At 45.6% G+C, this 27,193-nt stretch overlaps 1 protein-coding gene across 1 annotated transcript in view; it reads left to right on the top strand.

Moving 5' to 3' along the window:
- LCLAT1 (lysocardiolipin acyltransferase 1) overlaps nt 1-27,193 on the top strand; it is a 201,084-nt gene that overhangs the window by 120,866 nt on the left and 53,025 nt on the right. Inside the window, 2 exon segments of the mRNA XM_029072100.1 lie at nt 2,619-2,765; nt 13,631-13,747. Of these exon segments, the coding sequence (XP_028927933.1) occupies nt 2,619-2,765; nt 13,631-13,747 (264 nt within the window).

Raw genomic sequence — 27,193 nt, 5'->3', positions numbered from 1 at the left:
GAACCCTACCCTCAGGAAGCCCAAACTCTAATGGAAAAGACCCTCTCAGGAAACGGTGGGTTAGTTTTTGTGTTACTGATGAGAAGGTGTCTTGGGTTGAAATAGTTTCATAAAGTGAGGGAGGATTTGAGATTAAAAAGTGGGAAAAGGCTTTCAAGGGTAAGAGGTATTATGAAAAATTATGAAGAAAACATAGTTTGACCTGTTTACATTCACTACAGATCTAGTACTGGACAAGCAAAGGGTTCTATTTGTAAGCAAGTTATGGCTTTCAATCAGTGTCTTCCACTATTTTGTCCCGTTTCAACTGATGGTTTGTAAAACGATGCCCGGTCACCGGTAAGAACAATACGGCAGCTTTTCCGACTGTGCTTTTTCCTGATTTGGGTCATAGTAAAGATAATTATACAAATGCACTTAGATAGGGGAGTGAGCAGGTTAGGACAGAATATAGCCCGTCAGGAAATTCACTTTAGTTTACTGGGGAGTGACTGCTAATTTTTTTAAATGTGTGGTATTTTTTAAATGCATTTTTAAGTGTCGGGCATTGTACCAAGCGCTGGGAGAGATCCAAGTTAATGAGAGTTTGGATACAGTCCGTGTTCCACATGGGTTGCACAGGCTTAATCCCCATTTTACAGGGAGGTAACAGAGGCACTGAGAAGTTAAATGACTTGCCCAAGAGCACACAGCGGAGAAGTGGTGGAGTCAAGATTTGAATCCAGGTCCTTCTCTCTCCCAGATCCGTGCTCTATCCACTAGGCCACATTGCTTCCCCTCCTAATTATGTCCAGGCTTCTTCTTGTTATAATCTCCATCTGCATGCACCATAGTTCCCTGTTGGTCATGCTGCTGGTCGCAGTGGGGTTTCGACATGAAGGTGTTGCTTGTTGCTGTCTCTACTCCTCGCCAAAGCAGCTGAGAGCAGGGTGGCAAAATAATCGACCCACTCTTCGCTCAGAGTGACGCTATTATGAGACGCAGTGTAGCTTAGCGGAAGGAGCGTGGGCTTGGGACTCCGAGGTCGTGGGTTCGAATGCCGGCTCTGCCACTTGTCAGCTGTGTGACTTGGTGCAATTCACTTAACTTCTCTGTGCCTCAGTTGCCTCATGTGTAAAATGGGAATGAAGACTGTGAGTCCCACGTGGGACAACCTAATTACCTTGTATCTACCCCAGTACCTTGGCCCATAGTAATTGCTTAACAAATATCAGTGCTTAGAACAGTGCTCGGCACATAGTAATCGCTTAACAGATACCATCATCGTCATTATTATTATTACCCCAGTATTTCCATATTAATGATTATGGTGTTGTAAAGCGCTTAGTATGGTCCAGGCACTGTACTAAGCACTGATTCTATCTACAGTTATCATCTGCTTTCTCTTTTACAATATCACCCATAGAAAATATGAATCACATTCCTGTGACGTGATTATAAGCTTGTCGTGGGCTGGGAACATGTCACGTTGTTGTGTTGTACTCTCCCAAGTGCTTAGTACAGCGCTCTGCCCATAGTAAGCGCTCGGTAAATATGATTGATTGGTGTTTGTCTTTTCTGAGCCCTATCCAAAATGAAAGTGTGCTTGGGGGGAATCTTTGGAGCCTCCTAGGATGATATCCATCTGTCTAGAATGGAAACCACCGAAACCAGCGCAGCCAGCTCTTCCGTATACAATTTGTAGGTTGCTGAGTCACATCCTTGAGATTATGAGCTCTTTGAGGATGGGGGAACATGTGCCTCGCTTCTGTTGAAATCTCTCTAGCGCTCAGTCTAGTGTTATGAACTCAGTCCAGGCTCAATAAATACCACGGCTTGATTAATCTGAGTCGGATCTCGGCGGTTTTCACGTGGCTAGACTTCTGCCTTCTGGTTCCTCAGGGCCTCCTCTCCTCACTGCCCTCACCCTTCTTAGGGCTGGATGATTAGGGTTCAAGATCCTTTCCCAGTTTTGTCTTATTGATGCTATGTCTTTAGATGACAAGGCCTTCGAGGCCGGGGACCTTGTCTTTTTGCTTTTATTGTCTATTTCCAAGTGCCTAATAATGTGTTCTCCACAGTGGCTGCTCAATAAATCCTGCGAGTGATTATCATTCCACTAATCCTGGTATTTCAAGAATTAGACAGAGGTTTAGCAAGCCTGGCTCGCTTCTCATTGTACTCATCATCCTCATCGTCAATGGTATTTGAGGTTTTACTGTGGCAAGGCACTGAGCACTTGGAAGGGTACTGTTGCCCATGAAGGTTACATGCCCTAGATCAGCGTGGGAGTTAAAATGCATGATGAGATGTGGATCTGAGTATCTTTCCCGAGAAACCTAAACATTAATGTGGATATTAGAAGGAAGAAAACCCAAGGACCTGGCTTCTAATGCCGGCTCAACCTCTTTCCTGCTGTGTGACCTTGGGCAAGTCGATTCACTTCTCTGTGCCTCAGTTACCTCATCTGTAAAATGGGGAGCGCGACTGTGAGGCCCACGTTAGAAACTATATCGCACCCGGTTTGCTTGTATTCACCCCCGTGCTTAGTACAGTGTCTGGCACACTGTTAGTGCTTAACAAATGCCATTATTATTACTGTTATATTACATTTAAAAGACTCGTTGAATTTATTCTAGGTTGGGCGATGCAGGCTGCTGCCTATATATTCATCCATAGACGATGGAAAGATGACAAAAGTCACTTTGAAGCCATGCTGGATTATTTCTGTGACATCCGTGAGCCTCTTCAACTCCTCATATTCCCAGAAGGAACTGACCTCACAGGCAAGTCATTCGAGTTGCTCTTTGCCTATATTAGGTGGAAATTTAGGTGTGTTAGGTCTTTCGAAGGACATCAGAATTACTAAAGAGACTCTGTGCCTTCTTACAATCAGATGACTGGCCGAGAGGTGTTACGGCAGGCGGTTGCTTTACTTTCTAATTGAGGTAGAAGGCAATCCCTTCCCACCCTTCCTGAATATATAGGGCCATGTCACTCTCTCCTGAGTGTTTCCTGAGCCCAGTCTATAAACAAAGTCACCCCTTAAGAGACCTGTTCTCCGTCCCTCTTAGACTTGGAGCCTTATGTGGGACAGGGATGGTGTCTAATCTGACTGTCTCGAATGAACCCCATTGCTTAGCACAGTTAAACTTAGCAGGCCCTTGAGAAATACCAATATTCTTCTTATTACCTGATGCATTAGCTTAATTGCTTCCACCACATAACCTCCCCTATCGATTTCAAGGAGAAAATAAAATATTTTCAAGCAGTGATAGAGGCACAGGCCAGAGTAAGAAGAGTAAGGTTAGACTGCTGATGAATACAGGCTCACGGACACCTGTAAACTCTGAGTTAGAAAGAGGAAAAAAGCGGGGAGGAAAGAATTACTATAATTCAGTGAGTTCATACACAGTGTCAAGTGTCCTCTTACTACTCTCTTCCTTCTCCCCGCTTTTCCTCCGTTTTTTTTTTTTTTTTTCTTTTTACTTCTTCTTTTTCCTGCTCCTCTTCCTGGTAAATATAATTCCTGGTGTAGTAGCCCCTCTCCTGTTTTAGAGTTAGAGTTACAAAAGTAACTCTAGAGTTTTAGAGTTACAAAAAGTGTGCAGGTACAAAAGTATTTATGGTACGTTCAATATAAGGAGAAAAGCGTAATTCTTCCTAAGCACAGAAAGTAAGCTTGAGTCTGTCAACTCAGAGGAGGGTCTGTTTATTTCATGTCATTCACCTGAGCAAGAATTCAATCAATCAGTGGAAAATATTGAGCACTTACTGTCTGCAGAGCACTTTTCTAAGCCTTCGGGAGACATGCTCCCTGCGCAGATTCAGTCAGGGTAATAATTGATACCTCAGGCATTGTTTCTGCAGGGTTTCAAAATACTGAGATGAACTGATCATAGCATAATTAACAAGAGCCCATTTGTGTTCTCTTCTCTCCCAAACAATTTCTTCTCCGAAATATTTGTCCTGATAATATGATCGTGGCTTTGCACGTATCAGGAGTCAATAGCAAAGAATGTTAATTCTACTAATTTAACAGCTTGTGTATTAAGACCCAGAAATTCTAGAATGCATAATTCTCCATTTCTCTTCCTTGGCCTGGGAAAAATTGCCCATGTTTTTCAAAGCTCCCTAAGAACACCAGTCTACCTCTGCCCTTGAATCTAGAACTGGAAGATAATAGTGTGGTTCAAGGATACAAAGATTGAATGCTATAGTACTGCTTTATAAAAGAGAGGAAAGAATAGGGTATGAACAGATCTCTCTTTCCTTCTATGGAATATGCTGTTTATATTTGGTCCTGTGGAATGAGTTTTGGAATCCAGGAGACGGGTTCTAGTCCCAGCTCTGGGTGCTGGGAGCTCAACCTCCATTGTCAATGGGAAATCCCATCACCATCGACATAATTTTAAAACAGCAAATTTTGAATGTCATGGAAATTTTAAATATCTGATCTTAGTCTAGCCTGCTTGGACCCTAGGGTCGGAGAAGGTTTCCAAAGCCTAAAATTGGACTTTAAGGTTCATTTGAGAAAATCTTTAGAGCCATAAAAATTATTTTTGTCCACCCCAAACCGACACCATGCAGTCCCTTCCCAAGTTCGCAATACCACCCAGTCCTTCAGTCATTCCTGCTTTTTGCAGCTCCTCTTTCCACTAATCAAAAAATCCACAAGCCAACATCTGCTTGAGACAGTCCAGAATTCTCCCATAAACACAAACATCCATAAAAAAACACACAAAAGGAGTCCAAAAGGAGAGGCAGAGTACATTAAATTTCTAATTAGGCTTCCAGCCTGATTTTCATTAGGATGGCAGCCTGCTTCTCATTTGACCCGCCTTGATTTTTTTTTTTAGGCTCTATACATGTCGCGTAGACCTTTTTCCCAAGCTGATCCAACCCATTCTCCTGCCTCCAGATGTGTATATACCTAAGGCATCTTAAACAGATGGTATATATCCTATTTTTGAACATCTCCAGCCTCCCTGGTGTTTCAGTTTTATTGCTAACCTAAATTCCACCTGCTGTAATTTAAGCCAATTTCTTTTGTTCAGTCACCAATGGAAATTGAGAGCAGTTAATTGGCAACATCTGGAGACCAACTCCTTCAGTACCACACTGAAGTAGCAAGGGAAGTGGTTGGGTAGAAGAAAACTTTGGCATCTCTGTCAGGGGTTAGGAACTAAGCAAAATCCGCCTGACGGCCTATTAAAGGGTCAAGAGCCCAAGAAGAGGGCCAGTCTGGGGAACCTCAGGGAGGAATTGCAATACAGCTGGAGAGACGGGGAGCGATCCAAGCTCCCGAAAGCCAGAATGCTCGTTGGGTTTGTTTTTTTGGGGGGGGGGGGGGTTCGGTTTTTCCAATGGCATTTGTTAAGCGCTTACTATGTGTTGGGCACTGTTCTAAATGCTCGGTTAGATACAAGGTAATCGGTTGGACACAGTCTTTATCTCGCATGGGGCTCATAGTCTTAAGTGCTCATTTTACGGGAAGAGGTAACGGGGTACAGAGAAGTGATGTGACTTATCCAAGGTCCCTCAGTAGACAAGTGGTGAAGCTCGGATTAGAGCCCAGGTCCTTCTGACTCCCAGGCCACGCCGCTTCTGGAATTTGCAACCCTGTAAAAACAGAAAATCCCAGCCGTAGATGTAACCTGGCCCCTTAGTGATCTCAGACAGTTCAGGTGCCCAGTTTGATACGAAATATTGTACTTCTTTAGTTTTCAGTCGGCATCACTTGCTTCCATCTTCCTGACACTTCTTAAAAATTATTCTGTTCTGTGTTTGATTATAAAACTTGCCAGAACCAGTCATAGGCAAGTCACGGACATCCATAATGCACTTGAAGAGAACATGCGACAGGGACTGTGTCCAATCTGATAAACTTGTATCCACCCCAGCATTTAGAACAGTGCTTGATGCATAGTTAGGACTTGACTTAAATGCCATTTAAAAAATGGAGTTATTGCTATTTAATTTTTAGTAAATACAGAGGTTTCATTCCCCAAAAAATGGTGTGTTCACGAAAACTCACACTGGGCTCACGCTGTGTTTAATATTGGGCCTAAAGATGTTTCTTTCATCACCTCATCATGTCTTATCTGGACTGATGTTTTTGGAAGAATGTTCCCTAATTCCACATTCAAGTTTTATCCAAAGCGTATAATGAAAGTATGCGTTATGACAGAACTGACTCTACTTCACTGATAATCAATCGTTGAAACGTAATAATAATTATGTCTTGCGGGGCTAGAAACAAGATAATCACAGTATCTTGGGAGAGACTTCTGAATGATTAGAGTAAGAGTCTCTCTCTTTTGCAACCCACTTCCAAGTTAATTCATTATTTGGTCTTATTGTCCCCTCTGCAGCATTTACCCCCTTGAAATTACCATTTTAAAACTGTAAGCATAGTGCTAGGGCTATTTTTTTATGGTATTTAAGTGCTTATATTACATGCCAGGCACTGTTCTAAGTGCCGAGGTAGATACAAAGTTAATCAAGTTGGACACAGTCCGTGTCCCCCATGGGGCTCACAGTCTTAATCCCCATTTTACAGATGAGGTCACTGAGGCACAGAGAAGTGAAGTGACTTGCCCAAGGTGACACTGCAGACAAGTGGTAGATTACAATCCAGGTACAGTACAATCCCTCAGGCTTCCAGGCCCATGCTCTGTATCCACTAGTCCATGCTTGCTTTTCACTGAGGGAAATCAATAAACACCAAATCAGGGGCTCCCAGGGAAGTCATTTATCCTACTCATTTATCAGCCCTTTATCGCCTGTCCACCCCTAAGAGGTAGTGACAATAGGAGATGTAGTCACCATTTTACAGGTAGTGAAAAGTGGAAGCAGCGTGGCTCAGTGGAAAGAGCCTGGGCTTCGGAGTCAGAGGTCATGAGTTCGACTCCCGGCTCTGCCACTTGTCAGCTGTGTGACTGTGGGTGAGTCACTTCTCTGTGCCTCAGTTATCTCATCTGTAAAATGGGGATTAACTGTGAGCCTCACGTGGGACAACCTGATGACCCTGTATCTGCCCCAGCGCTTAGAACAGTGCTCTGCACATAGTAAGCGCTTAACAAATACCAACATTATTATTATTAAGGAAGGAGACTTGGCCATTTTCAGACTCTGGAAGGCCTGGATCCAGAGTCTCCATTTTCTACCTAGAGGAGCAGCATGGCCTAGTGGCAAGAGCCTGGGCTTGGGAGTCAGACGTCATGGGTTCTAATCCCGGTTCTGCCACCCGTCTGCTGTGTGACCTTGGGCAAGTCACTTAACCTCTCTGTGCCTCAGTTACCTCATCTGTAAAATGAGGTTTGAGACTGTGAGCCCCAGGTGGGACAACCTGATTACCTTATATCTACCCCAGTGCTTAGAACAGTGCTCGACACGTAGTAACTGCTTACCAAATGCCATCATTATTATTATTACCTCCTACCCTATTAGGTTTCTATCAGGTAGGTCTCTTAAGAAGTGCAACCTTTTAGGTGCTCACCACAACAACCCTGAAAAGAGCCCAGACCGAATTCAAATTAGGCAAGCTGGGTAATGTGCCGTGGGCATGGTAGAAGACGTTCCACATTTTTGTCGTCAACTTGGACAGCTTTACGCAGGATTATTAAAAGACAGATGCCTAATATATTTGATTTTTACGGTAACTGTTCTAAGAATAGCTGAGGAGAGGGAGAATGTAGCTTGCCGGAATGAGAACCACTCTGGCTGTCCGGAGTATAAACGAGAAGATCCCTTATGATGAATTAATTTACTTTGTTTGAGGTTGTGATTCACAGTGTTGAATTGTAGTTAGAAAGTGGTACTGTACGTACTGGGAACTGTCATCTAAATTTATCATAACACATTTAAATTTGGAGCTTATGGGTAGCAACTGCCAGGTTTTTTTCTTCTTGGCTTGTTTAGAGGAAAAGGCCACTACTATTCAGTTTGTTTGATTTGTGAATGGTTGCAAGACTCAGAAAAGAATGGCAAACGTGCTAGCTATTGTATAGGTGAAAGGTAAAATGGAGACCGTTTTTAAGTTGCAGTGATTGATGCTAGAAATATTTACATAGCAGGCATTCATTCAGTTCTGATTCGGGTGTTCGTCCTAGACTTTTCATTTGTTTCCCGTGCTTTTCCTCGCTTTGCCTCTCCTTCATTTTTATGGTCATTTGTTTTACATTTAGCTGCATGCCTTCAAGAAGGGGTATGAGGCCTACATGCGTATCCATGACATAATTTCCCAATATGGGGAGAGAAGGAACTAGCAGGAGGGAGGGGAGAAGGGAAGATGATAATCAAGAGAAGGTTGAAAAGAGGTTACAGGGTTGCTAGTGGGGGTTCTACTTATTGCCAAGTACAGCCACAGGCATCATCCAACTGTCTGGCACTTTGAAATCTGGTGAAATGAGGCAGATCGCACCCCAGCCCATATCTGTCAGGGCAGGGAATGAAGCGCTATCGAGTCAGTGAGCATTTTCTTTCCCATTACACCCAGCCCGAAGTTTCCGACAGACTTCTCCATGGAATAGGAGACAGGATCGAGGGACAACCTAGTATCTTGGCCTCCAAAACCTCAGGCAGATTTAAGAAGTTAAATGGAAAACAACATTTCCTAGTGGAAAGAGCACAGACCTGGGAGTTGGAGGACCCGTGTTCAAATCCCAGCTTCGCCACCCATCTGCTATGTGACTTTGGACAAATCGCTTGACTTCTATATATCTCAGTTAGCTCAACTGTAAAGTGGAGATTAAGATTGTGAGCCCCGGGTGGGACGTAGACTGTGTCCAACCTGATAAGCTAATATCTACCCCAGTGCATAGTACAGTGCCTGGCACATAGTAAGCACTTAACAAATGAAAAGAAAAAGTAGCTCGCCCTTATTCTGGTACAGTTAAGTGGGTATCTATAGAGACCACTGAAATCATAGGTGAATCGATTGGCCATAAATAGCTGGTGCTGTGCCTCTGAGCTAGTTTACTTAACCCCAGATGGCTTAAAGATAAAGTCATACTAAGTTAAAGAAATTGGCCCTGGAATGCTTAGTACAGTGCTTTGCACACACAGGAAACACTCAATAAATACATTGGACTGACTGATTATTGCAACCAAAGTCAGAGGTAAATGCCCTTGATTTACATTGGGCCTCTATTCTCCCTACGTGTCCATTTTCTCCTCTGTCTCAGATCTTTTGTTTGGTCACTTGGATCTGTGACCCTTGGACATTTGATATTCACCCCACCCTCAACCCCACAGCACTAAAAAGATATCTTAACACTGTATATTAATAAATGTTTTATTCATATTAATGTGTCTCCCCCTCTAGACGGTAAGCCCGTTATGGGCAGGGAATGTGTCTGCTAATTCTGTTGTATTGTACTCTCCCAAATGCTTAGTACAGTGCTCTGCACATAGTTAGTGCTCAGTAAATACCGTTGATTTATTGGAAAATGGGAATAATAATACTCTCCCTCTTCCTACCTTACCAAGAAAGTTGTTGGGACGTTTGGCATTTAAAGAAAAATAATGAACTCTGCGAAATGCTTCCTCGGAGTTCCAAGGAGGCAGGCTTAAAACAATATGATTTTAAATTGAAATAAAACTAGGACTCCAGTCGGCCAGAGATGATGGAGACTGGGCCTTACGTCTTCCTGCCACTCACTGTCTGTACTCCAGTTTACAGGACAAGCCCTGTAATGTGGCAAACTTTGAAGTGTCCGAGATGACCTCATCCAGAAGTGCTGGAAGGACTCGGCATTCGAAGCCAACTAAGTTCTGGGCACTTTCCTCTCTTTTAGAGTTGCTGAATCAGGAACTCGGTTCTTGTTGGGAGATGTGTAGTTCGTTACCTCATAAGATGGAAAGAGAAAGTTTCCTTTTGCCAGCAGTTGAAACGTACACTCAGCTATGCGACTGAATGGCCAAACCAAATTCAGATGCTTGTACATAACGTACTAAAAGGTACCCATCTTGCTGGCGAGAGAGTTTTTTTGCTGGAAAAATGACCAGGGTGTATGCCCGGGCCTGACGAATTTATTGTCGGTTACAGAGTATTCGTAACTGTTCCACCATGCTCCCTTATGACACGTTTCATGGCGTGTTTGAGTTGACACGATCAGAAAAATGTTCTGCAAAAGAAAAGTCACCAATAACAACCAGCACGCAACAAAAGCACTCACAAAACCAGCAAAAATACGCCGTATCAAATGTTGGGAGGCTTCAGCCATTCAGGTGGGCCTCGAGTAACAAAATGCAAAGTTCTTGCCTGATGATGACGTAACAGATCATGCTGAACAGAAGAACCCAGGTCGCCCACGTTAGCTACCCCGTCACCGTTGCTGGGTGATGTACACAGTCCCGTCTCAGAGAATTGCCCTTTGAGGGCTGTGCTTTATTGTCAGTTTCTGTGTCTTCTCTTAGCACATCAACTTTGCCAATAATGTTGTGTAACTGGCAGTACTAGGTGACTAATTAACAAGGAATTTCCTCTCCCTCCCTTTCGGCCAAATCCAAGGTGCAAAGGAATATGAGGTCTAAAGCTGCAGCTCACAAAGCTAGTGTTCTTGCAGGGCAACACCAGGACTGTTGCAAAACAGAGATTTGTTTTGCCCTGGTTGGGAAGTTATTGCGTGCTTCAATCCGACAGCAGAAAACCAAAGGGGTTTGTTTTGGCCTGAGCAAGAGAACTCTCCAGTTGTCAAGAGCTCAGCCGGAGAAGCAAACCGGAGGGGACGGAGAGGGAATGGAGTAGAGCGGACTCATGCCCTATCAGTAAATCAATTGGTGGTATTTATACTGAGCCCTTACTGGGTGCAGAGCACTGGGCTGAATGCTTGGGAAAGGGTTAGGCACAACTCTGGCCTCTGCTGATCCAGAATGAGACTCTCTCCCTGCTCCAAGCGGTAATGTATCTCTGCTTATCATTATAAGAGAAGAGTTTTCAACTGATGCTCATCAGGGCAGCTTCACCTTCCTGCCGGACAAGTGAAAGTGAGAAAGCAAACACTAAACTCCAGAGGATGACTATCCAATAGGTGCAATACAGAGCAGCTTGGACAGAGAGGTGGAATTTGGGGCCATTAACAGTTTGCCTAATGTACTTTTTACCCTTCAGGGCCAAGACATAAATGGATGTGATGAGCCTTGATGCTCTTTGGCAGAAAAATGAATGGATTCTTTTTATAATGGAGGATCCTTTCATGTGTCTTCACGTGGCAAACATATTTTGGGGAAAAAAAACCCTCTCAGTGGCATTTGTTATTTTGACCACAGTGCTCCAGGGGACAAACCGAGCCTGGCTACTGGTTTTTCGGATCGACCACGAGGGCAAGAAGGAGACAGGAATTTTAGGGAGCATAGGAACTAGGAGGAAGCAGGCTTCGAAGAGCTGACGGAAAAATCATCATGTCAAGCACTGTTCGAAACAGCGGGGTAGATACAGATTAATCAGGCTGGACAGTCTCTCTGTTCACACTTGGGCCTCACGGTGTAAGTCGGAGAGAGAACAGGTATTTAAATCCTCATTTAGAGAAACAGATTGGTGTCGTGGAAAGAGGAAGGGCCTGGGAGTCAGAGGACCTGGGTTCTAATTCAGGCTCTGCCATTTGTTGTACGACCTTGGACGAAGTCACTTCACTTCTCGGTGCCTGTTTCCTCTTTTGTAAAATGGGGACTAAAGCCTACTCGCTACCTTGTAGACTGTGAGATCCATAGGGGACAGGGACTGTGTTCAACTTAATTATCTGGTATCTCCCCTAGTGCTTAGTACAATTCTTGGCACATAGTAAGCATTTAATAAATGCCATAATTATTATTATTTTCCAGTTGAGAAGTGGCTTGCCCATGTCACACAGCCAACAGTGGTAGAGCAGGGATTAGAACCCAAGTCCTCTGACTCCATGGCCTATTCTCTTTCCACCAAGCCATGCTGCTTCTATAAAAACACTTCTTGAAAAGTGTAGGTGCATGTTTCATATTCACTTTTAAATGATATCAGAGCCTATAATGTTCGTAGCAGTTTTTGCCCGTTTAAAATGGGGAAAAAAAAAATCTTCATTCAGATACAGTTGTGCCCACTTTAAAAGGTATAGAGAACAGGAGACCAAATGAACTCAATTTTAAAAGTATGGCCCTAGAAACAAACCATAAAGCTATAAATTCAACATATTTATCTAATCACATTATGCCTGTAACTCTTAGGGTCTTAAGGTCTTGACAGAGACCTGAGAGGAGAGAGGCTGGGAGTCAATCAGTGGTATTTATTAATAACAATGACATCTGTTAAGTGCTTACTATGTGCAAAGCACTGTTCTAAGCGCTGGGGGGATACAAGGTAATCAGGTTGTCCCATGTGGGACTCACAGTCTTCATCCCCATTTTACAGATGAGGTAACTGAGGCTCAGAGAAGTTAAGTGACTTGCCCAAAGTCACAAAGCTGACAAGCGGCGGAGCCGGGATTAGAACCCATGACCTCGGACTCTCGAGCCCAGGCTCTTTCCACTGAGCCGCGCTGCTTTGTTTATTGAATGCTCATTATGTGTGGACTACTGTACTAATCGCTTGGGAAAATAAAATTCAATACAGTGGATAGAAATGATCCCTGCCAACAAGGAGCCTACTCCAAAAGCCATGGTAGAGGCCCCTTTGAAGCCCAGGACTCAGTCCCAAACCAACACCAGCCTTTCCTCCGCCATCTAAATGTGGCGAGTGTTTTGGGGACCACTTATCGTTAGCCGCACCTCCAAGTCTGAATGCCTGTGGCCCCCAGCGTATTGGCAGCCTCATCGTTATCATCACTGGTATTTAATGAGGGCTTACTGTGCGCAGAGCACTGTACTCAGCACTTGGGAGGGTATATCTGAGGTGTTTCCCACTCGCTTCCCATTTTTGCTTTAAGCAGCACCATCTCAGTGGCAGTCACAGCAGAATAAGCCAGCCGGTGGAAGATTAGGTGGGAGGGGAGGGACCACTGTGCTCCTCTGTGGAAGAAATCTCCTCTGTGGACCCCACAAACTAACCTTGCCATATTTATCTACTGCCCAGCCCTGTCTAGATCAGAGACGTAGGCCCAGCTTCACAGCTGGCAGCTAAACTGGGCTGCATTGCCACAAAAATCCAGCGTGACCAAAGTTCTTGCTATCATTTTATTATCGTGTCTCATGACATTCACACCATTAAGCGGCAGGCAGGATCCATTACTTTTCTTTCTCTTTGGTTTTTTAACTTGTCGTACGGCACCTCCACAAATGCCCGGTGTTAGGAATAATCAACATCGTGATAATAATCGTGGTATTTGTAAGCACTTACCGTGTGCCAAGAGTTGTACTAAGTGCTGGGGGAGATAGAAGATAATCAGGTCCCGCATGGGGCTCACAGTCTAAGTAGGAGGGAGAACTGGTACTGAAACCCCGTTTTACAGATGAGAGAACTGAGGCACAGAGAAGTCGTGACTTGACCAAGATCACACAAAAGACAAGCAGCAGAGCCGGGACTAGAACCGGGTCAAAATGGAATGACTTTAGTCCTTTAGTGCTTGGATAGCTCAAATACATTCTGGATTTTCACCGTGAACTTTGTTGCCTCTTCCCTTTCGTCCATGCCCTTATCTCCCAATGGTCCGCGTTCTGAAAACCTTTTATTTCTATTTAGAAAACAGCAAAGTTCGCAGTAACGAATTTGCTGAAAAAAATGGACTGCAGAAATACGAATACGTCTTGCATCCACGGACTACAGGATTTACTTTTGTAGTGGAACGTCTGAGGGAAGGTAAGAATATTTTTAAATGATCTTTGTTTGTACAGCATACCAACTATCTTCACAAATGAAAAGTAATCTACCTTCTGTTCATTCATCTGTTAAACCACCGCATCTTGAACGTTCACCAAGCAATGCGTACAACTAATGTGACGATCTTCTCTCCTATATTTCTACTAAAATTGTGGCAACCAGAATTCAATACTGTATTAGACTGCTTTCAAATACTAATTCTTGACTCTGAGTATTTACAGTTCAGCATCTCAAAATTAAGATTTCAGGGCATGAGGAAAAACCAAGAAACACACCCCAGGCAACATCCTTCATTACTGAGCACCGGTTTTCACACGGAATAGTTTAGACTATAGATCCACATCAAATTCTTGTAAATTTTTGTTAAAAATGCAATTCAGTCACGGGTATTTTTGTTTCAAAATGTTAAAAATATACAATATCTGTTTCCTCTGGGCCTTAAACTGCAAACCGAGGTAATGTCACTCTTGGGGGTGATTTTTACGGAAAGTAGAACACTGTATGTAGGTAGGGATTTATAAGATGCAGCACGGCATTTGCAGTGTGAAATGTGAAGTTCATTTACATTCCATTTTGTAGGCTCCTCACTTATTGATAATGCAATCGAATTAGCCTCAGGTATTATGATTACTGTGTCTACCATGGAAAGCTACCATTAGGTGCAGTGGAAAAGAAAAAAAAAAGAATTTTCTTGTATGTGTTTTTAGCTTCCCAAATAAATAATCGTGGGCTTTGTGATTACTAGGTGCCAAGCCCCGCTGTAAGCCCCAGGATAGAATCACGATAATGAGATCGGACACCGTCCTTGCCCCACATGGGGCCCAAATGTGTGATTGCATTAGATAAATATTACTTCGGTAACATTAGAAATCCAGCTATTTATCCTTCCTTACTGCCAGTCTTCTCAAAATCATCCAAGGCAGCATTTTCTTAGGGAAGGAGGTAGAACGGAGAACCTCGTGAGTGTTATGCTCAGATTTCACATGGATGACCACCCGTTTCCACCATGACTTTCTGGTATATAAAACGAGGCCTGAAGCAATTTTCCATTCTTTGTGAAGTGCCTGTCCTCCAGAATACAAAAATTCAGGTTAGCAGAAAGGGGCAAGGAAAAAAAAAATCCCCTAAGTTTAATTGTGGTCTTTTTTTTTTTTTTGGACTGGAGAAGAAGAATTTAATTTGGCAGGGATCCTGTTTCATATGTAATGTTGCATCATGGATGGATTACTTACACTTTTTGCAAAAGCTTTGCCAGGACACACATTGATCTGCCTGTTGGAAGATGGAGAAGCAGCGTGGCTTATGGATAGAGCGCAGGCCTGGGAGTCAGAAGGACGTGTTCTAATCCCGTCTCCACCGTATGTCTGCTGTGTAACCTCGGGCAAGTCACTTAACTTCTCTGGGCCTCAGTTGCCTCATCTGTAAAATGGGGATTAAGAGTACAAGTCCCATGTGGGGTGGGGACTGTGTCCAACCTGCTTAATTTGTATCTATCCCAGTGCTTAGATCAGTGCTTGGCCCTAGTAAGCACTTATCAAGTATCGTAATTACTCTTATTATGCATCGATGCGAAAGATCTGCGTCTCGGTTCAGTCGTCCCTTTGTCACAACTGTGTTTCTCGGTTATTTAGAGTAAGGTGCAGCATTTTGGATCATCCCAGCCAGCTGATAATATTGTAGAGTAGCCTTTCGGAACAGACCTCTGGGGACTCAGGAGGAGCTGAAGCCTATGGGAGCTGCAGTTGAACATTGCCAGGTTTAACAGGTTTTAATGGGGTCTCCTATAGCCTTGGTGTTAACACCATTTCCATTTCATATCCCTAGGCTGCCGAGACTTTTCTCATCTCTAAGGAAGCAACAGAGGCCCTGGAGAGGCTTCCTCAGGCTTGCAGAGAGGCACTGGGCTAGGTTTAGAGAACTCACAGCTTTCCCAGAACATTTTTTTTTTAATGGTATTCGTTAAACGCTGACGATGTGCCGGGCCCTGTTTTTAAATGCTGGGGTAGATATAAGCTAGTGGGGTTGGAAACAGTCCGTGTCTCACGTGGGGCTCACGATACTAATCCCTATTTTAATAATAATTATTTGTTACGTGCCTGCTATGTACCAGGCACTGTTCTGAACGTTGATGCAAGATAATCGGGTTGGACACAGTCTCTTTCCCACCTAAGAAATCCCCATTTTGCGGATGAGGTAAATGAGGCACGGAGAAGTTAAGTGACTTGCCCAAGGTCACACAGCCGACAAGTGGCCAAGATGGGATTAGGACCGCCAGGCCTGTGCTCTGTCCACTGAGCCATGCAGCTTCTGGAAAGAGTTCAATACAACAGAATCGGCAGACAGGTTCCATACCCGTAATAAGCTTACAATCTATTACAGATGTGTTCACAGGTATTATGGGCCTTGTGTATGTGTTTGTGTGAACAAAGGGCACAAATCAAAGTGTAGGGGCAACGCAGAAGGGAGAGGGAGGAGTGGAAATGAGGGCTTAGTCGAGAAAGGCCTCCTGGAGGAGATGTGATTTTGATAAGGCTTTGAAGGCGGGGAGAGTTGTGGTCTGTCAGATACAAAGGAAGAGAGATTTCCAGACCAAAGGTAGGACTTTTTTTCTTCCCCACACCTCCCATGCCCATTCCTACCCATCGGGGGACCAAAGAGGTGAATCACTGAAGGGATACTCTCTATCTCAGGCCGAGCGAGCGTGGGCTGGGAATTAAATTTATCATCAAAGATTTTGCTCATTAATAATTCTCTGATTTCCGGAAAGTCCAGATCCCCATTTTTGCCACACCGTATCATTTTTCTTAAATGTGGCGTATAGATGAGAAAGTTTGACATCTTATGGCTGACATTTGAAAAATATGTGTATTTTAAACATACAGAATAATTGAAGGAGCCGGATCCGTAAGTAAAAACTGGAATTGCTGTGGGGTTTTGCCTTAACCTTCCATTAGGAAAATTGTTACATACATGGAAAAAATAGCCCATTAACTGGAAAGATCATGAAATTTCCGAAATTTTACCTTCCCTTTCTCTCCTCAGAGGTTAGCAGTAGGTGGTCGGGGGAAGCATCAGCTATTTAAGTTATATGTGCTATAATATCCTTTTCGCTTGCTGCTGCTGAGTTGAGACCTGCTGCAGAAAAAATCAGATGCCCCTTTTGTTCCACAGGCCTGATAGAGCACTTCTCGTTTTTAATATTGGTTCAAAGGAAAGACACTTTAACAAAGCGATTCACAGTTCTGCTGTGCTCAAAATGTATGTAACAATATATGGATTAACATCCTGTTCATATGACTGACGTTCAAGTTTTATTGCCTTTCGAATTCAGCTGTTGACCTGACCTTAAATATGATGCATATTTATTTGTTGGGTCAATCATTGGAGAAATTTATGTCAACAGGATTTTATGTCAGCCCGTTGGAGCTGTCGCCTTTTATAATGCCTGCGGTGTTTGTATTTGGGTGTTTTGGCCATGTTTGTTCAAAACTGTCTCATCGTGCTTCTCCGATGATGAGTGTGTGTGTTTGTCTCCTTGCTGTGGGTGTGCTCTGCTTTCTCCTTCGCCTATCACTGATGAACCCTTCACACCAACATTTCTTCTGTGATTTTCTTAGTTGCCGTTACGGCATCCGAATTGCTTATTTCACCCACTTAATCGAGGTGCGTGGTGAGTGCCACAGTGGACAAGCACATATTTGCAAATTGGATCTTCTTTCATTTTTATTCGAATAATGACAGACCGTGGTCTGTGAAAACAAAGACCTGGAAGAGCCGTGAAACTTAATGGGGTGAAAAATGCAAGGCGGATTGCAATGTGCCGAAATGGTAAAACTGAAAATCCCCATAGTGATGCTGTAAGAATTTCCAGCTTTCGCCACGTTCTTTGCCAAAGATCCGGTTGGTAACCAAGCTCCGTTACATCTGTGGCCTACAGAGGCTCCGAAACATCAGTGGGGTTGCGGAGCCTGAGGGGCTTCGGCTAACGCTCTGGTGCAGTCCTTGTCCGATAGCCCCAGCCAGCTGAGCATGGCAGTCGGTGGTATTTATTGAGCGCTTACTGTGTGCAGAGCCCTATACTAAACGCTTGGGAGAGTACAATAAAACAGACACATTCCCTGCCCACAGTGAGCTTACAGGGTAGAGGGGGAGCGGACATTAATGTAAATAAAAAATTCCAGATATATATTCCAAGTTCTCCGGGGCTGGGAGTGGGGATGAATGAAGGCAGCAAGTCAGGAAGGCGCAGAAGGGAGTTGAAGAAAAGGAAAGGAGGGCTTAGTTAGGGAAGGTCTCTTGGAGGAGATGGGCCTTCAATAAGGCTTTGAAAGGGAGGAGAATAATTGTCTGTCCGATCGGAGAGAGGCCGTTCCTGGCCTGAGGCAGGACGTTGGTGAGAGGTTGGTGGTGATATTGGCCAGGTCAAGGTACAGCGAGGTTGGCATTAGAGGAGCTAAGTGTGGGGGCCAGGTTGAAGTAGGAGAGTAGCGAGGTGTGGTAAGAAGGGGCAAAGTGATCGAGTGCGTTAAAACCAACGGTGAGGAGTTTCTGTTGGATGAGGAGGTGGATTGGTGACTACTGGAGGTTCTTGAGGAGGGGGGAAACGTGGCCTGATCATTTCTGTAGAAAAATGATCTGGGCGTCCGAGTGAAGTATGGACTGGCGTGGGGAAGACAAAAAGCTGGGAGGTCAGCGAGGAGGCTGATATAGTAATAAGAAGTACCCCCGGTATCTTATGATTACACGTTTTACCTATGAAGCATAAAGATTTAGCTTCAACTTTGTAAGTATTCCTCACCAATCCGCTCATGGTATTTATTGAGTGCTTACTGTGCGCAGAGCACTACGTTAAGCTCTTGGGAAATTATAATGCAAGAGAACTGGTAGATATGATCCCTGCCTACAGGAAACTTCCAGCCCATAGGGGGAGAGAGACTTCAAAATAAATGAGAAATAAGGGAAATAGTGGAGCGTAATGAGCTGTGGGGATGGGGTGAGTAGCAAACTGCTAAAGGGGTACACGACCAAGCGCATAGAGAAGCAGCGTGGCTCAGTGGAAAGAGCCCGGGCTTGAGAGTCAGAGGTCATGGGTTCGAATCCCGGCTCTGCCACTTGTCAGTTGTGTGACTGTGGGCAAGTCACTTAACTTTTCTGTGCCTCAGTTCCCTCATCTGTAAAATGGGATTAACTGTGAGCCTCACATGGGACAACCTGATTACTCTGTATCTACCCCAGCGATTAGAACAGTGCTTTGCACGTAGTAAGCGCTTAACAAATACCAACATTATGATGATGATGATGATGATGATGATGATGATGCGGGGGTGGGGGATGGTGAAAGGGGAATTGCGGGCTTTGTTGAGGAAGGCTTCTCAAAGAAGGTGTGTGTTTTTAGGAGGGCTTGAAGGTGGGCAGAGTAGTAGGCTGTTGCATATGAAGAGTTAGGAAGTTCCAGACAGTTTTATGGACAAAGCCATAAAAAAAAAAGATAAATCACCTTGATTTGGTGACAGGCCTAAGGACGTCTATAAGTGCCTGCACACCCTCTTCCTCTCAACATATGGGACACTGAAGAAATACCAGAGAACTTCAAGGATGACACCTTAATCCCAGTCTTCAAGAAGAGAAGTGAAAAGAACAACCAGGTGAAAGCAGAGTGACCTAGTGGATAGAGCCCTGGGAGTCAGAAGGACCTGGGTTCTATCCCGGCTCTGCTACTTGTCTGCTATGTGACCTTGGGCAAATCACTTCACTTCTCTTTGCCTCAGTTGCCTCATCAAAATGGGGATTGAGACCGTGAGCCTCATGGGGGAGATGGACTGTGTCCAATCTGATTAGCCTGCATCTACCCCAATGCATAGTGCACAGGTGTTTTCCTTAGTTGAATAGAAATTCCTTCCTCCACAAAAAGGGGAAATCTAGAGTGATATAAAAGTAGACAAAGGGAATCTGAGTAATAGCAAGCGTTTCATTAATCATCTTGATGACTTTACTCATATGACTGTTCAGGCTGTAAAAAAAAAAAAGAGCATCCAGTTGTACATGATTAATTCTCCTTCCCCCAAATGAGCAGTTAATTCTCTGCTGTTTGTTGTAAAGCTGCTGTATTTTAATGGTAAAAGCCCCCAAACAGTGTCCTATTTTGAGTAAAAGTCAGTTAACCTGCCGCAGTAGCTGCCCACTGCATTTGCCCATTTCCTTGGAGCTGGAACCAGCATTTACAGGCCTATGTGGAAGCAAATCTGGGAAGGCGGGGGAGAGACAGAGGTGCTTTAATTCATCCCAGTCATGAAAATAGGTTGCAGAGAAGCTCCTTAAACAGGATCTTTATACCCATTTTTATCATTTAACTCACCGGCTGTGTTCTCACCATGGGCAGGGAAGGTGTCTTTTATATTGTTGTGCTGTACACTCCCCAGCCTTTAGTACAGTGCTCTGCACACGGTAATCGCTCGATAAATACGATTGATGGGTTCGTATACAAGGGGGTGTATATGTGGGCATTTGCTCAATTTTTATTTTTCGGTCTCTGAGTTCAATTTGGTGTTTCAATTAATCGGTGGGATTAAATGAGCGCTTATTGTGTGCAGGGCACTGTATTAAGCACTAGGGAAAGTTCGCTATTTGCCAGAATTACTCTGAGATTTGAATTAATGTGGTATTTTTAGCTGTGATCATTGGCCTACTTTCAAGTTCAGATAGCACGGGCTCTAATGAATAGAGATTACTCAAGTTGTTACAAAATAGTTCTAGAACTCTGGGTGAAAATGGAATGTACCGTCGAGGCCTTGAATCATTTATTTTTGGTAGCATAAATGATCAAAGGCAAACTGATAAGGTAGTTGAACTATTAAAATAATGGATCACGGAAAGAACTTAAATGGGTTCTTAATGACAGCAGTGTCTTGGACAGTTTCTCCTTTTGGAGGTGACACATCTTGTCAGAGGATAGATGTGAAGGATGAAATGTCAGGGAATTCTGAGCTGATACCCTTCATAGAGCCGAAGCAAAGACACCCTCTGACCATCTCCAAAGTACCCCAGAATCGACAGTACCCATTTATTAACATGATGCCCAGCACAGTGCTCTGTATAATTAGTTGGCGCCCAATAAATACACTTGAGACTGATAATACAGTGCCTGACTCTCCCCGTATTTGACGATCTATATAAAGTGGCACAGTGCAAAGATGTTGTAAGCGTCATCGTCATTTTCTGGTTTATGACATACTTGCCCCACTGAATCATTACTGATTTTCCACGCCCTTCAAAACCGGGGAGAATTGAGCGCATCATTTGGAAACAGGACAGAATATCAAGCAGTGTGTAAAAAAAAAAAAAAGAAAAGCCTCCCTGGGAACAATAATAATAATAATGTTGATATTTGTTAAGTGCTTACTATGTGCAGAGCACTCTTAATAATAATGTTGGTATTTGTTAAGCGCTTACTATGTGCCGAGCACTGTTCTAAGCGCTGGGGTAGACACAGGGGAATCAAGTTGTCCCACGTAGGGCTCACAGTCTTAATCCCCATTTTACAGATGAGGGAACTGAGGCACCGAGAAGTTAAGTGACTTGCCCAAAGTCACACAGCTCTAAGCACTGGGGTAGATACAGGGTAATCAGTCGTCCCACGTGGGGCTCACGGTCTTAATCCCCATTTTACAGATGAGGGAACTGAGGCACAGAGAAGTTAAGTGACTTGCGCACAGTCACACAGCTGACAAGTGGCAGAGCCGGGATTCGAAGCCATGATCTCTGACTCCCAAGCCCGGGCTCTTTCCACTGAGCCACGCAATAGGTTTCTAAAATGTCTTCCATCTTTTACCACTTGTAAGAAATTTTGGAAGGACTTCTAGGATATGATGTAGCCATTAATGATGGTATCTATTCAGCGCTCACTACGTGCCAGGCACTGTACTAAACACTAGGGTAGATACAAGCAAATTGGGTTGGACACAGTCCTTCACCTACGTGGGGTCCACAGTCTTAATCCCCATTTTACCGATGAGGTAACTGAGGCACAGAGCGATGAAGCGATTTGCCCGAGGTCACACAGGAGACGCGTGGCAGAGCCGGGATTAGAACCCGGGTCCTTCTGCCTCCCGGGCCTGTGTGCCGTCGCCTAGGCCATGCTGCTTCCTGACTGTTCGTTGAAAACAGTCAGCAGACCCACGTCTATATGTTTCAACAGATGCTCTATTACACAATCTCAACCATGCCTGCGAATGGCAGCCCAGAAGGGGAAAAGCGCGCAAGAAAGCGGGTTCTCGGTGACTGCGAAAAACGTGGCAACAAGCCCTGAGGACGCTACTATAAGAGGAGAGGAAGTGGAAAGGCAAGAGGAAATCAGAGGATGAAGGCAGTTGGGAAAGGAAATGGGCAAAAAGGGAAAAACGGAACCCACCAAAATGTGGTTTTCTCCTCTCCAGGTCTCGGCTGCTAGTTTAAGGCAGGACTTGAAAACGCTTTGCCTAAATGAATAGAGGTGGACACGTAGAAACTAAATGAGAAGCAGCATGCGTACTAGAAAGAGCACGGGCCTAGGAGACAGAAGGACCTGGGTTTTAATACTGGCGCCACCCTCTTCTGCCGGGTGACCTTAGTCAAGTCACTCAACTTCTCGGTTCCTCGGTTACCCGATCTGTAAAACGGGGGTTAAAACACCGTGAGGCCCTCTGTGGCCTGGGGACCGTGTCCAATCCGGTCACCCTCTATCCAGCCCGGGACTCAGAACAGGGACTGGCACATGGTAAGCGCTTAACAGATACCGTATCAAGAAAACAAACTGATTTCTGCCTTGCTGCAAAATTTGCTTTGCCCTACATTTGTATTTAGCAAAAGCTGTAATGAGAGAGATACAGTGTGGTAACATCAGTTTCATTCAAAACGTGAACCAGAACACTGTAATTATCTTCTTTCCTTCCTTTCTTCCTTCCTGTACAGTTTGGAAAATTCTTGCTAGCCCAGCCCAGCACACCTTTAATGACTCTGGGGCTCATCACACCGGTGGCCGCACCAATTAGTTTAAATGCTCCAGTGGACCCAAGGGTTCGGGACCGCTGGGTTTGTTTATGTCAGGTAACCTAAAAGGCCATTTTAGATTCCGGTGTTGCCGTGGAAGTAATCCCGAAAAGCCCCAAAGACAACTGTGGGTAATAATAATAACGTTGGTATTTATTAAGCGCTTACTATGTGCAGAGCACCGTTCTAAGCGCTGGGGTAGATACGGGGTCGTCGGGTCGTCCCACGTGAGGCTCACGGTGAATCCCCATTTTACAGATGAGGTCCCTGAGGCCCAGAGAAGCGAAGTGACCCGCCCACGGTCACCCAGCTGACAAGTGGCAGAGCCGGGAGTCGAACCCGTGACCCCTGACTCCGAAGCCCGGGCTCTTTCCACTGAGCCACGCCGCTTCCCCGGCGTGGCTCAGAGTGGGTGCTCTAGCCCACTGGGATTTTTTTCCTGGAGGACCACCCCGCCAGATTATAAATTTCTTTTTTGCTTTTTCTTTTTTAAAATGGTATTTGCTAAGCACTTACTGTGTATCCGTCACTGTCTTAAGCATTGGGGTAGATACAGTTTAATCAGGTGGGACCCGGTCCCTGTCCTACATGGGGCTCAGAGTCAAGCAGGACGGTGACCCATATCGAATCCCCATTTTACAGGTGAGGCGCCGAGAAGCGAAGTGACTTGCCCATGGTCGCGGAGCGGGCAGGTGGCGGAGTCAGGATTAGAACCCAGGTCTTCAGACTGCCAGAGCCCTGCTTGATCCACTAGGGCAGGGATCACCTCTGCCACCTTTACTGTACTGTAGTCACCCAAGCACTTAGTACTTAGTCTTGGGGGTCAGAGAAGCAGCGTGGCTCAGTGGAAAAAGCCCGGGCTTGGGAGTCAGAGGTCATGGGTTCGAATCCCGGCCCTGTGACTCTGGGCAAGTCACTTGACTTCTCTGGGCCTCAGTTCCCTCATCTGTAAAATGGGGATTAACACTGTGAGCCTCACGTGGGACGACCCGATGACCCTGTATCTCCCCCAGCGCTTAGAACAGTGCTCTGCACCTAGTAAGCGCTTAGCAGATACCGACATTATCATTAGTATTACTATGGGTTCGAATCCCGGCTCTGCCACTTGTCAGCTGTGCGACTGTGGGCAAGTCACTTCACTTCTCTGGGCCTCAGGAACCTCATCTGTAAAATGGGGACGAAGACTGTGAGCCTCACGTGGGACAGCCTGATTCCCCTGTGTCTCCCCCAGCGCCTAGAACAGTGCTCTGCACATAGTAGGTGCTTAACAAATACCAACCTGATCACCCTGTATCTACCCCAGCGCTTAGAACAGTGCTCTGCACGTAGTAAGCGCTTAACGAAGACCAGCATTATTATCATTACTGTATCTTGCACACCGATAAATAGCCCTGATGGATGGACTGCTCTCCTTTCTCAGACCTGATCCGAGGAGCTTCGAGCAAATACTTGAGGTGAATTGAGGCCAGGGAAGCGGTGGGTCGCCAGAACTCCAGACGGTCCCACATCCTCCAAATCACATTCAGTCCTTTCTCCCACCGAACCTAATAACACCGGAGTCCCGGCCAGCTGGAACGCGCCTCAAAGTCACGATGTGGGGGCGAGCCTGGCCCACGTCCTCGGCCGGTGCCTCAGGGACTGGTCCGTCCCAGAACCGAGGACCCCGCCTAGAGGCGGCTTTGTCCCCGAGCCCGGAGCCAGACAAGGTCCTCTGCCAGCTGGGTCGTGAACTCCTTGCCTGGCTGCAGGTCCGCCCCGTAAACCTTTTCTTTTTAATGGTACTTATTCAGCAGCGGTGTACTAAGCGCTGCGGGAAGTACCAGCTAGACAGGTTGGACACAGTCCATGTCCCGTATGGGGCTTACAGTCTTAATCCCCATATTACAGATGAGGGAACTGGGGCACAGAAAAGTGAAGTGACTTGCCCAAGCCCACACAACAGACAAATGGAGGAACTGGGATTAGAACCTGGGTCCTTCCGACTCCCAGACCTATGCTTGTTCCATTAGGTCATGCTGCTTCTCTTTGTCTTTCTTTCTGGCAATTTGTTAAGCGCTTAGTGTGTGCCAGGCACCGTACTAAGCCCTGGGGTAGATGCCCATCAGTCAGGTTTGGACACAGTTCCTGTCCCACATGGGGCTCACCGTCTTAATCCCCGTTTTACAGATGAGGGAACCGAGGCCCAGAGAAGCGAAGCGACTCGCCCGAGGTCACGCAGCCGACAGGCGGTGGGATTAGAACCCAAGTCCTTCGGACTCCCCGGCCCAGGCTCTGTCCCCAGGGCCATGCTACGCCACGGCAGGGGCCCGAGGTCGGACTGGACCAGCTTCCAGCGAGAGCAGCGGGGTTGCGGTTGGCTTTAAACCGGCCCGTGAGAGCCTGGGGTTCCCAGGGAGAAGCCGGACGAGCCCGGTTTGCGGGATGACTCTGGGCTGGCGTCGCCTCCCCGCGAGAAGCCGGGCTTCGCTGGATGCAACGCACGGAGCTGGTAGCGGGCCTGCCTCTGGGAAGGCTCTGTGCCGCTGCTTCTGTCTTCTCACCCCGTATGATTCTGTGATGATTATCTTGATTCTATTTATTGCCATCGTTCTTGTCTGTCCGTCTCCCCCGATTAGACCGTAAGCCCGTCAGAGGGCAGGGACTGCTCTATCCGTTACCGATTTGTACATTCCAAGAGCTTAGTACAGCGCTCTGCACATAGTGAGCGCTCGATAAGTACTGTTGAATGAATGAATACGACAGCTGCCTGAGGCGGGACCCCCAACCAGTCCCGATTAGTGCGTATCCTCCCCGCGCTGTTCGTTCAGTCATATTTATTGAGTGCTTTCTGGGTGCGGAGCACCACAGTGAGCGCTTGGGAGAGTACACTAACACAGAGTTGGTGAGACCCGCTTCCTGCCCACAGCGAGCCCCACTTCCTGCCAGAGTCCTGATTTCTCATTCGCCTCGCCCTTAGGGAAGTGGTCTGTTGACCAAAAAACCCTAGAAAACGAAAGCTTTCGGTTCTCTTTACTTTTCCCTCTGTGATCTCCACTGGGATTTTTGATTTATAGGTCACATCAAGGAAAAGATGTGATGCCTTGACACTTCTCCGCGTTCAGCCCTCTCACCCACTCACTCTCCCGGACTCAGGTGTCTTACCCTAGAAGCGTGCGGACTGAACACAGCAAGACCTGGGAACAGCAGGGAAAATGAGGCTAAGCAGGATATCCAGGGCCACCAGAAGTCTCTCGGGGGCCACTAGTAGAAAAATAAGAATAAGAATAACGGTACTTAAGCTCTTACTATATGCCAACTACTGTTCTAAGTCCCTGTCCCACATGGGGCACTCTTAATCCCCATTTTAATAATGAGAATAATAACGGTGGTATTTGTTAAGCGCTTACTATTCATTCATTCAATAGTATTTATTGAGCGCTCACTATGTGCAGAGCACGGTACTAAGCGCTTGGAATGTACAAATCGGTAACAGATAGAGACAGTCCCTGCCCTCCGACGGGCTTACGGTCTAACCGGGGGAGACGGACAGACAAGAACGATGGCAATAAATAGAATGGAGGGAATGAACATCTCATTAAAACAGTAGCAAATAAATGGAATCAAGGCGATGTTCATTTCACTGTTCTAAGTGCTGGGTAGATACAGTGTTATCAGAGTGTTCCGACTGGGGCTTACAGTCTCAATCCCCATTTTACAGATGAGGTAACTGAGGCACAGAGAAGTGAAGCGACTTGCCCAAACCCACGACCTCCGACTCCCAAGCCCGTGCTCTTTCCACTGAGTCACGTAGAGATGAGGCAACTGAGGTCCAGAGAAGTGAAGTCAGTTGCCCAAGGTCACACAGCAGACATAATAATAATAATGTTGGTATTTGTTAAGCGCCCACTATGTGCCAAGCGCTGGGGTAGACACAGGGGAATCAGGTTGTCCCACGTGGGGCTCACAGTCTTCGTCCCCATTTTACAGATGAGGGAACTGAGGCACCGAGAAGTTAAGTGACTTGCCCGAAGTCACACAGCTGACATGTGGCCGAGCTGGGATTTGAACCCATGTGGTGAAGCCCGGCTTAGAACCCGTGCCCTTCTGACTCCCAGCCCCATGCTCCATTCATTCATTTATTCAATCGTATTTATGGAGTGCTTAAGGTGTGCAAAGCACCGTACTAAGCGCTTGGGAGAGTACAGTATAATAATGGACACATTCCCTGCCCACAGTGAGCTCACCGTCTATCCATTAAGCCACACTGCTTCTCCGCTGAGGCACACTTTGGAAAGAATCTCCATTTGTACTCTGAAAAATGTCCTTTCTTTAAAAGCAAGGAGGCTCACTAGGGGAGTGCACGTCCAAGTGATTACTCTAACTTTTAATGGTTTAAATTGCCGGGTTGCGAGCCTCGTGCCT

This window comes from Ornithorhynchus anatinus, chromosome 9, assembly GCF_004115215.2.
Source record: "Ornithorhynchus anatinus isolate Pmale09 chromosome 9, mOrnAna1.pri.v4, whole genome shotgun sequence".
Lineage (NCBI taxonomy): Eukaryota > Metazoa > Chordata > Mammalia > Monotremata > Ornithorhynchidae > Ornithorhynchus > Ornithorhynchus anatinus.
This window is presented reverse-complemented; position numbering and strand designations above follow the sequence as displayed.